General features: G+C 45.9%; 1 protein-coding gene across 3 annotated transcripts in view; it reads left to right on the forward strand.

Moving 5' to 3' along the window:
- The window catches only part of LOC138293770 (uncharacterized), a 50,006-nt gene extending 38,092 nt beyond the window's left edge, over positions 1-11,914 (forward strand). Inside the window, exon 5 of one of the 3 annotated variants that reach the window (XM_069233111.1) lies at positions 10,417-10,808. In XM_069233111.1, coding sequence (XP_069089212.1) covers positions 10,417-10,661 — 245 coding nt within the window. In that variant the 3' untranslated portion in view covers positions 10,662-10,808. Of the gene's footprint in view, positions 1-10,416 lie in introns of all 3 variants that reach the window. The other 2 variants (XM_069233113.1, XM_069233112.1) reach the window with 2 other exon arrangements.
- Positions 11,915-12,122: the final 208 nt, after the last annotated feature.

The following is a 12,122-nucleotide window of genomic DNA, read 5'->3' on the forward strand; positions in this document are numbered from 1 at the left end:
ATGAAAGGCTTGGCTTGGGTATCCGAGGTGGATCTTTTGGATCCCACGGGTCTTTATTACTCAAACACTTCACAATGCACTAAAGGGATAAATGATGTCCAGACTTAGTCTTGCCCGGTCCTTTTTGGAACTGGCATCAGTTCAGTAGGACTCAGTAGAGAGTATTGTGACTTATCGCTGATATGAAACGCTATGCCTCGTGTACATTCTAAGGGGCGGATTTACAAGCCCTGTGCGCTGCCGGAGCGTGCCTTTTTTTTACGTTGCGGCGGCGCAAGCCTCTAAACGTATCTACAAGTCCATGCAAAGTCACTTTGCGTGGCTTTTCATGGCCTCGTAGGTGTGGAGTAAGGGAAAGCATTGCACGTCGCTGCATTGACTTACTCTTCATGAGGGAGGCATTCCAAAGGCGTTGCAGTTGGTTTTCCCACACAACACCCATGGATTGTGACGCTGCCCCGGATTTACTAAATGAAGTACACCTGGGAGAACACCAAAACCTTAAGCCTCCCCAGTGGTGGCGTAACAAGGAGAAATATTTTTATTTCTGCAGCACACATAGAAAGAGGACAATGCATCTTGGGATTATTTTTCTGCAGGATGGTACAAGGGGGCCTGCCTTGGCACTATGCACCAAATTGTCCGCCGGTACTGGGGAAAGGGACAGGAATGCTCCATATTTGATAAATACGGTGCATTAATGCCCTTCCAGATTGGCGTAGGGCAGCACAGCAAGAAGACCTATGGCGTTGCCCGACGTAAATGTGTTGTAAATATGTCCCTACGTATTTATCCAGTTCAGGCCTTGACAAACTCTCCTTAATCATCTACTTCATGTTCTTCATCATTTCTGTGGCAAAACTAAGAAATCTAACCTCATGACGCGCATTAACTAGAGAATAGTTAGACTTCCACCTCATCATCCAAGTTTTTGGCAACCAACCAACCCACCTTGGTAAATTCTATCCACTCTGGGGTCACATCCTCACTTTTTAAATATATATATTTTATTGAATTTTGTAGAATTAGCATATAATAATCATGCCCAGAGCACTGATTAATGGTCATCAGCTTCATTGCTCATGAAATTAATCTGCGGTTTGTTGCCATCATTCAGGGGTCTGCAGGTTCGTTAACAGTTCTCAGTCTTACAACCTATCAAACCATTCAATTTATAAATAACGTTTGTGTAACCAAGTGGGATGGGTGGTGTATTCAGGGAAACGTCCTTATTTAACCTCTCCTTCCACTCGTCACTCTTCGGCTCCTTCACACACTCTGCACTCTGCAGCCACAGTCTTGATAATACGTCTCCAGAAATATCCTGACTACTGGTACATACTCTATCTGACACTCTACAGTGTCATCTCGCTATCCTGGGTGTTGTTTAACCTCAAGGCTGTGTTGGCTCACATTTGTCACAACCACATAGGGGTCACATCATGTAGCAGTGGTTTAATAGGTGCATCACTTGAACTCTTCATCTTGAGCAGTGAAGACTCCCTCTTGCACTCATCCTTCCAAACAAATGCTTCTCCTTTCTTAAGTAACCTCCACCAATCTTCTCGTCACACTTTGCAATGAACTGAGTGTAAGATTCCAGCACACCAATGAAAGTTCAAACCTTTATTTTTGGAGAATCTAAAATACCTCATAATGAACATGTTTGTGAGCTCAGGCCCACTCTGTCTCAGTATATTCAAAACCTAGACAATCTTCTAATTATTTGTTACCTTGTCCTCACCATAAACTAATATAGCGGTGACAACAAACCACTGCATGGATACACCCAAACACTTACACTTTGAAAGACAGCTGAAGCCCACATCAACCCAAAAGTTATCCACCTAAAATGGAAAGCTACTTGAGGGGTGATGAAATTTGTTAAATGCTTGAATTCAATACAGTTTGATGATAAACCAAGGACATGTTGGGTTTTGTCTATTTGTATAACACGCAAATCACTCATACGGGTACAGGTGGGAAGTGGTGGTCTCCCAACGTGAGGTTATTTGAAAAGCCATGTCTTCCTCGAGAAAGAGGCTCTGATGTGCTGTGGTGGTTGCTCCATGATTTGGGAGTCATGAATAATAAGCCACAACCTCCAGCTCTGTTTTAGTGTATTTGGGTACATGTGCTAGAGAGAGTCCTGCTGAGCAGAAATGCCTGGGAGATTGATGTGTATGCAGCTGTTGGGGTAGGCGAGGCCTGTGTTGTGTAGTGCTTTCTATATGTGGGAGGGGTTTAAACTGAGTCCGTTTGTGTTTGGGAAGCCAGTGAAGATCCTTCAGCTGTGGAGTGATGTAAGTGGGAGGAGGTAGGTTTAGGACAAGACTTGATGAAGCATTTTGGATGGTTTGGAGCCTGCTCAGGAGCTCTTTGGTGGTTTTCGCCTAGAGTCTGCTGGTTATCAGGATGTGTGTGTCTGTTGCTCGGTGTTCTCTGATAGCTACTTGAAGATTTTTCACAGCATCCTCAGAATGTGGAAATAGGTGGAGGTCACCGTATTTATCTGGACTGTCATGTTGAGCTTGTCGTCTAGCTCAAAGCATTTGGATCTCATCCTGGAGATTACTGCTGCCACGCAGGTGGTGAAGTTTGTTTTTGTCACAGGAGTCCTTTCTATCAAGGAGAGTATCAGCTGGGCATTCTCTGTGTAAGAAAGAATATTGATGCCGCGCGATCTGATGAGGTCAGCTAGTGGGGTCATGTAGACATTAAACAAGGTCGGGCAGAGAGATAATCCTTTGTGGACTTCGCAGAGGAGGTTCTTGGCTTCCGACATGTCAGGTGTGTTTAAAAAAAATACAGAGACAGTGGACTTGAAAAACGAAAAATTGGATTTGCAGAATTCCAACACAACCTTTAATTCATGCAGACTACAAAAGGTGTAACTAGACATTCCATCAGTTGTCCAATAAAATTTGAGGACCTTATCATTTCTCAGCAATCATAAGCTGATACATCACCTGTACAGCAATCAGCAGTTAAGATTTCACAACATCTATATATAAGATCCAATCGAAGTAAGGAATAATAGTGCATAATAAGCAAATACATAATGGTAGCCACATGGCCCGCATGGTGTCAGTTGGGGACTTTCAGGATTGAGAAATGCATTAACGAAATAGCAGGTGTCCTATTCATAAATAAGGTGTTATTGCTGAGCTAGCATGCTATGATAAATCACAAGTGCTGTCTCGTGAGCAAGCCTTGCATCGTGTTGTGCTCCAAGCTTATACGCATAAAATGAGAAAAACATTGGTTCATCGGGGTCATGTTTTTCAACAATGGGCATCATTATAATTGAATTTCATGGGACTGAGCAAGGCAAAATTGATTCCATACCTGAAAAGAAAATGCAAGTCCACATCAATATTTCGGTAATATCAGGCAGGAGATGTCGATCCACCCAAATAAGTGCCTGAGGTTGATACATTTTCTGAAGGAACCATTAGCCTTATAAGCCAGTGCTATAGGCAACAACCGTTGTGAACCCTCAGTAGGCTCAATGACCCTCTCGCTACTAAGATTATCAAGCTCACTCTTCATTTCTACACTTAGTGCTAAAGGAAGCCTCTGCCCTTTATGCACCATTGGTAGGACTCCCGATTTCTATGGGATTTTATGGGGCAAACCCTTCAGTTTACCTGGTTTGTCCCTAAACACATCTGACAATCTCTGCCCTAGTAGCAGCTGTCCAGGATTTTTTAAATTCAGCACAATTCCCAAATTCCTTTGCGTTAGCCATCACAATAAAAAAAAAACATATTTGGCCATATACATGCTGCCAGGGCCGGTGTTACCTTTAAACATTAAAACAGCATCAAAATCACACAAAAAAACATTTTCTTTTGTACCAGACACGAGTGGGGTCAGTTTTGACATTGGTCTCTTTTAAAGTTCTATTGTAGAATTTACTCCAGCCATCTCCCCCCCCCCCAAATAAGGGTAATTGGTGGCCCAGAATCAGCCATCGTGCTCACTAGACCACCCTCCACGTCTGTTATACAATATAATCTGTTAATGAAGTTCACACCAACCCTTATGACTGTTATAATTTCGACTGCATTAATCCATGGAGGTGCCAGTAGAGTCACACACAGTCCGATATATTCTTCACTCAAGTTAGGTTCTCCATTACATTTGTGCTGGCTCTCAGTGGTGTTAACTGGGTTCATAACATCCATTTTAAGTGGACCTTTGCAAATGGAATAGTCGAACAAGGCTAAGCATTTCCTAGTTAACTTTGACTGTCCCATCTGTAACATTCCAAGCTTTTTGGTTTCTTCCCTGTGGTCCCATCATCCTTCTTCTTCCTTGTTTGCTTACTGTAGGAAGCTGGCTCTCTATATAGTGCACTAAACGAAGTACACCATGCAGAGAATCCAGTGGATCCCCAGAGGTTTGCAGAGGTAGAAATAGATAGGCCTAGTCCACATTTTGTGGTAGTCTGGGTGAGCAGTTAGGTTTGTTAAGCGTTTGTTGTACTCACAGAGGCAATAAATGAGACACACACTCAAAGAATAAATCCAAGACCAATTTGGAAAAAGAACAGTTGCATTTATATATGATTTGAATCAAAGAACTTCATTATAAGGTTAGCAGTTTTTAAATTAAAAATACTTTGCTGTTTCAAAAATCGACACAGTTGAATTTTCAGAGTCTTCAATGTTAGCCTATTGAAGGAAAACAAGAATGCAGTGTTTTCAGGTAAGTACACAACGTACAACCCCAGTCTTCAGGGTTTCAGGCTAGCACCAGGCAAGGTTCAGGCTGGTACCAAGTGTGCACCCACAGCGGCGTGGGGGCAGCGGGTGCCAAGGGCGAAATCAGAGTCGGTGCCTAATGTTAGTCAATGGCGACTGGGACAACTGAAGACGCGCTGCTCCCAGGTAAGTACAGGCGATGTCAGAGGTAGGTCCCTGGGGGTTGAGACAAGCATCGGACGGGGGGCTACAAGGCAGCCCCAAAGTTACATCCTGTTTTGCTTTACAGCTGACTAAGCCTAAATACGCACACTGAAAAGAGTAAAAAAGAATCTCTGGAATGCGCTTCTTAGTCTAAAGAAAACATTTATTAAATCACTTCACAAGGCTCGTGAAGGAAGGTCAGTACAACCAAAAGTGCACCTTTCAAATGTGCACCAATAAAGTGAGAACATGTACAAAGAATCTTCAGTCTATAAACAGCAAATATATACATGCAAAGAGACAAATACCTATATTGACATATATATTCATACACAATGCAAAGCAAATAATTAGTAACAATTCATCACAATGGGGCCTATCTGGTGCTTCATCCTTCTCTCTGTAACATCAAGCCGTAGACTCCAAGGATCGGCTAAGAGAGAGAGAGAGAGAGAGAGAGAGATCTCTACCCTCATGGGCTGTCAAGCATTCAATGTCAAAATCCTGACTGAAGTCTCTGAGTCTCTGAATCTCCCCACTGTCAATCCTGGGCCTCTTATATACCTTAAACAAGCCAGAGGAGAGAGTGCTAGAAACCTCCCCCAGCTCCCTGTTATTCAAGGCTACTTGAGGTCAGCTTTGAAAAAAAACACGTTGGAAATGGACAAGTTCCCAATTTGTCTCTCTCAAAACTAAACCGTTCCCTGCCGTAACATCCTTATCTTGCTGACTGACTGACTCCTCCACGTTATGTCCTATCCCTTTGGTGAGAAAGAACACGCAGAATAAAAACATGAACGAGAAAACGCGTTGCATAACATGTTTTGTACGGAAAAATACTTGCACCTTTAACGTGGCAGTGAAGCTAGGGCTAAGCTGAATACACAATGGAGTCTGTAACTTGTGACCGCTAATGTGACGTTGGACAGCTAAGCCAAGTGCAAATTGGCGCGACATGGAGTCAGCGGTCAAAACACAAATATCACTACACCCCTCAGCGGCACAGGGGCAGCCAGGTGTAGTGTGCCCAATGCTATCCAACAGACACAGGAGGTGTCCGCTGCAGCGCTGCTTACAGGTGAGTAGAGCGAGGTCAGGGGTGGATCTCCAGGGGTTGAAGCAAGAACGTGGGAGGCCACAAGGCAGCACCAAACCTACACCCTCAGCGGCACAGGGGCGGCCGGGTGCAGAGTGCCAACACAGCTTTGGGCTCCCAATGTTAGTCAGTGCAGGACATCACTTTCAGAAACGGGCTGCAGGCTCTGCCCAGGGGGCCAGTAGAGATCAACCCACAGCTGCCCAGGTAAGTAAGAAACCAGGGGCCGTAGGGACACCAACAGTCTTGCTTCTCAAGGCCCAGGGACTCTGGTTGCAGGGGTGTCTTTTGCCATAGGAAACAGCTTTCTGGGCAGGTCCTGGTCAAGGGGAACCCTCTGATTTAGGCTGCAGGCGTTGCTGTGGAGTCCGGCAGGGGTCAGACCACTATGGACTCTGGGTCAGAAGTGCTGGGGAACCTTCTCTGGACTGGCGGGCCACTTGGACTTTGGCCACGGGCGTCTGGTGCAGAGGAGGTTCCAGGTGGCGGTTTCGCGGTTCCTCAGGCAGACTTCTTTCTTCTTTGGAGATGTTTCTTTTGGACAGGTCCACCATCCACGGGAATTCTTGTTCTTTATTGAAGGCAGGCATTCCTCTCAAGGCTTTGGAGGTCATTGGGCTGCCGGACACTCGTCTTCTGAGCGCAGGTTTCTTTGAAGGCTGCAGACAGGCCAGAAGGGCTAGGGCAAGTTAGTTGGTGTCTTCAGTCTTCCCTGCTGGGCGTCTTCTGTTTTGTCTGGCTCTTGTAGGTCGACAGGATTCTGATTCTAGGGTTTGGGGTGCCACCTAAAAACTGAATTTAGGGGCATAATGGGGACTGCCAGGTGGTAGTCAATGGGCTACTCACCTTTAGGGTGATACACCCTTCCTTTGACCACTTCCTTTGGGATGTGGCATAGCCCTACCCTATTGTCCTAATTCCTTCCATGCAAGATGTAGGAATTTAAATTTAAAAAGTAGTGTCCACTTCAGCTCGTCCACCCTAAGGGTGAGACTGGCATGAAGTGGGCACCTCATTTACCTAATTTTCCTGTCAGTCCTGCCATCAAAAGTGGGGTCAGGAAGTGGGGGTCGGCCTCCTCCACCATTTGGAGAGGCCTGGGTCGCATGGGAAGCTCCCTGCCCTGGACCGTCCATCACGCCTGGTAGAGTAGGTCACACCTCTGCCCAAAGCAGGCCTTTGTTTTGAGACCTTGAGAGCATCGGCTCTCATCTCAGGGGGCCAGAACTCTGTCTAAAGTGGCTGACCTGGTTTTGACTGCTCAGTGCTCACTCTAGTAGTTGGTAGGTTTCAAGACTGCATCTATAAGGTGTCCACTGAGTGCATGTATTAATAGTGAGGGTTTATTAATACGAGATGTTTGATACCAAACATCCCTATTGTCAGTGAAGCCATCATGTAGCTGTGGAACTCATAGTGACCAGTGTCCACCACATGTACCTAAAATGGCTTAACTATTCACTTACTATGTCTCAGAATCAACAAAGACATAGCAGGGGCATATCTGCTCATGCAGCTATGCCCTTACATGTAATATAATGCACCCTGCCTTAGGGCTGGAAGGCCTGCCAGAGGGGTGACTTCTATATATTGCATGCAGTGTGCAGGGGACAGGATATACAGGCTGTGTGCCAGGTCATGTTTTCATTTTACTTCTGCACCGACGCACAACTTGCAAAGGCAGCACTGGGCGCACAGTGATAGGATCCCTGAGGGCAGCACAATCTGTGCTGCAGCCCTCGGGCCCTTCCTTTAGTACCCCGTGCCCTAGGTACCAAGGATACCATTTACTAGGGACTTACAGTGGCAAGTAAAGGTTTGCAATTGGGGAAAACAACTGTGCAGTTTTAGGGAAAGAGATCTGGCACTGGGGACCTCTTTAGCAAGGACCCAGTGCACTTTCAGTCAAAATTGCACCAGAAACCAGGCAAAAAGTCGGGGGGGGTGAGCATGTCAAAAGAGGCGTCTTCCTGCACTTACACTATCTGCATACTCTGGATCCTAAAGCATGAGACATCTCCTCCATGTAACGTGCTGTCCTTTTATTGCCACGCACAGAAGGTGGCAGTGGTTAACAACGGCACTTGAGTTTTCCTATTATTTACTCCCCATTGGCTCCTTACCATTTTATCCTTGAACGTTTTTTACCCAGAGGTTGTAGCAAGTGCTCTGAAGTGCCCCACATAACTTTCAGTCAGTTCACAGCCAGTTGTTGCCTCCTATAAAATGTATACTTTTCCATAATGACATTCTTATGTGGCTTAAACCGTGTGTCAGACATCCTCATCACAGAGATGTACTCATCCACAGCATCTCTCTCGCCCTGCAGTCTCCTGAGACAGGTATTTGAGGACCATATAAACATTGTGGCTGAGTGCTTGGACAAAGATTGCTCATCTACAGTCAAGAGCTGGGCTACCTGCCCACCTCCCATATTCGGTGTCCTCTTCTGCCAGTAAGCTAGGACTTATCAACCTGACTGGCCAATGCTGACCCCAACCAGCAGTAACTGAGCGACAATGTTCCTGTGAACTGGAAACCACTGAGCTGTGGGAGATGTGCTTTGACTGGATGGGCTCCTTCCAGCTGTTAGGATCAAGTGAGTAGTGGGTAGTGTTTTGGAGGGGCTGCCACTGTATTGGATCATCTAGAGGTCTGCCTTTACTTCAGAGAGCTCTGCACATCAGTATAGAAGAAATGTGGCTGAATGTTTGTTGGCCTTGTCTGGTAAGGTTGGGGATATCCCTACACGGAGGACAAAGGTCTTGCTATTGCAACCTGAAGGAAGACAGATGGATGTTGCCTTCCGAGTGGATCGCCTGCCTGATTCAGACCGACCCTAACCCGGCGTCCCTGGTTGCAGCTGCTGATACTGGAGCTGAGAATCTGGTCAGCCTCGCCGATCGTAGCAGCAAGAAATGGTAATAAGAGCACCCTGGGCCTGTGCACCTCTGGAATCATTGCAGCATCTTTCTTCTCCCCAAGCAGCGCTCACAGAAGAGTTGTGCTCCATGCGCTACAGCTGACGCAAACAGCACGGCGGCGGATGCAGTGCTCGACGTAATCGCAGCCAGTAGCGTTTACTTCAGCCTACATTCCAGCCCATCGTTTTCACCCACCATGAACTCTAAGTGGGGGTCTGCCTTATGCCAGTCAGTGTCCACCCTGCTCACCGTGGGAGCAGTCAGCCCTCAACTGCCAGGTGAGGCCCCTCCAAGCAACCCAGGACCCGTTTAGCCCATTTGGGCCTCATCAGTAGGGTGTAGCTTGAGTCCTGTGGCACAGTGAGCACGGGACCCACGTCCACCGGTCTCGCGTTTGGAGTGTCAACTGCTATAAACAACGAGGATGCAAAGCCTGAAATGAACTCCGCCACAGCTGATCTGTCAGTGCAGCACCCACCATGCCACTGGAGACAGATAAGCTCTATGTGCTTCAGTGCCAGGATAACCTTCGGGTGATAGTGCGTGCTACAAATCTGCGTAACATAACATGCCATAGCCCATGACTGTCCAACATGGGTTTGTCACGTGGCTGACGGTTCTGACATGGTTCTGCCACATGAATGACGTGGGTCTGCCACATGACTGACCTGGCTCTGCCACATGACTGACCTGGGTCTGCCACATGACTGACATGGGTCTGCCAAATGACTGACATAGGTCTGCCAAATGACTGACATGGGTCTGCCACATGACTGACATGGGTCTGCCACATGAATGACCTGGGTCTGTCACATGAATGACCTGTGTCTCCCACATGACTGTCATGGCTCTGCCACATGAATGACAGGGGTCTGCCACATGACTGACATGGTTCTGCCACATGAATGACATGGGTCTGCCACATGACTGACATGGGTCTGCCACATGACTGACCTGGGTCTGCCACATGACTGACATGGGTCTGCCACATGAATGACCTGGGTCTGTCACATGAATGACCTGTGTCTCCCACATGACTGACATGGTTCTGCCACATGACTGACATGGTTCTGCCACATGACTGACATGGTTCTGCCACATGAATGACATGGGTCTGCCACGTGACTGACATGGGTCTTCCATATGACTGACATGGGTCTGCCACGTGACTGACATGGTTCTGACATGGTTCTGCCACATGAATGACATAGTTATGTCACATGAATGACAAGAGTCTGTTATATGTCTTACACCGATCTGTCAAAGTTCTGTGTGGCATGGGTCTGTCACATGTCTAGCATGCGCCTGGCAGACTACTAACACTACACATCACCTGGGTGTCCAACCCTTGTCTGTAAAAGGAAATCTTGGTATTGTCTCTCTTTGTAACATGCGAAACATTCCGGCAGCAGTACTGCCAACCTCTGACGTGTAACATCACACATTGGTGCTCACTTATGGTTTTTACATTTCTCCTCTGCAGCTCTCCAGTCAGAAGAAGGACGTGTGAACGGTGGAGAGACCAGTACATCAACAGAGCGCAAGACGTTTACTCACAGTTTCATCCTAAATCAAGAACACGATCTCCAGACTCCGGAGAGACGCTTGACCTGCAGCGAGTGGGAGAAGGTATATAGGACTAAGATATTTCTTGAGGGCACACCAGAGACCCGACAGAGGGATAAGGACACTTCGCCTGCACAGACTGTGAAAAACGCTTTACTCTAAAGTCTGATCTCGTAATTCACAGAAGAATACACACAGGAGAGAGGCCGTTCCAGTGCACTGACTGTGGGAAAAGCTTTACTCAAAAGGGAAATCTTCTGAATCATCAGAGAACACACACCGGAGTAAGGCCGTTTCACTGCACGGACTGTGGGAAAAGGTTTACCGAAAAAGGACATCTTCTAAGGCACCAACGAATACACACTGGAGTGAGGCCCTTCAAGTGCACCGAGTGTGAAAAGAGTTTTAGAGTGAGCACAGCTCTTACACAGCACCAGAGAATACACACAGGAGTGAGGCCCCTTTAGCTGCACTGAGTGTGGAAAAAGTTTCACAGATAAATCAGCCTTATTACGGCATGAAAAAATACACAAAGGGATTAGGCCCTTTCAGTGCACAAACTGTGAGAAGTCTTTCATTGATAAGAGCGCTCTTTTACAACACCAAAGAATTCACACAGGAGTGAGACCTTTTAACTGCACTGAGTGTGATAAGAGTTTTACTGTGAAACCATCCCTCGTACAACACCTACGAATACACAGAGGAGTGAAACCCTACAAGTGCACTGTGTGTGAAAAGAGTTTCACTCTAAGCACAACTCTAATGCAACACCAGAGAACACACACAGGTGAGAGGCCTTTTAACTGCAGTGAGTGTGAGAAGAGTTTCACGCAAAACAGTCTCTTTCACGACATCTACGGCTTCACACGGAGAAGAAAGATGGAGTTGACGTAGCGTAGGGTGCAGTGGCGTAAGGATGCTGGCAGCATCCAGTCTTATGCTCACATTCATCGATCTTGTGCGATGACGCACATCTTCTAGTGTTATTCTTGTTGCTGGACAGAGACAGATCTTCTGAAAAGTGACTTCTTCTTTCAACAGAGTGGACTATAGTTTTGCACGGATTACATGTCATTTTGTACTACCCTAGGTGTTATTTGGACGAACTGGCTCCTAACGCATAACTTTTCTATCTGTTATTTCTTACGTACGCACTGGGGAATAATTACATTAAAAAAGTATTTCCCTGAGTCTTGCAGTGCAGGGATGAAAAGGTTTCTAACAGATTTAGTACAAAATTATTTTAAAGAATTACTGAATAGACCTTTTTGTTACTTCATGATAATCTTGTAATGGAAATGAGCACACCTTGAGTTAAATTCATATGATGAGCTAAGACATAAATTTCAGTTTATAAAGTACATTTCAACCGTGTATGTCTAATGTCTGGCAAATATAGAATGGACAGAAAATGCTCTCAGTTGTTTTTGTTTATTTGTAACAGGTCTTCCGTAGTATAATGTATTATTTAACATTACCAGTTCACATTGACACTTTTCCCCCTACCCAAATCCCACTGTATATGGATATACATTAGATTTCACTTTTGACTTGAACGTGACATGCTATAGAATATGTCATGTATGTAACTTCAAATATGTTGTAATGCTAGTTGCATTCTTG

The sequence above is a fragment of the Pleurodeles waltl genome, chromosome 4_2 (assembly GCF_031143425.1).
Source record: "Pleurodeles waltl isolate 20211129_DDA chromosome 4_2, aPleWal1.hap1.20221129, whole genome shotgun sequence".
Taxonomy (NCBI): domain Eukaryota; kingdom Metazoa; phylum Chordata; class Amphibia; order Caudata; family Salamandridae; genus Pleurodeles; species Pleurodeles waltl.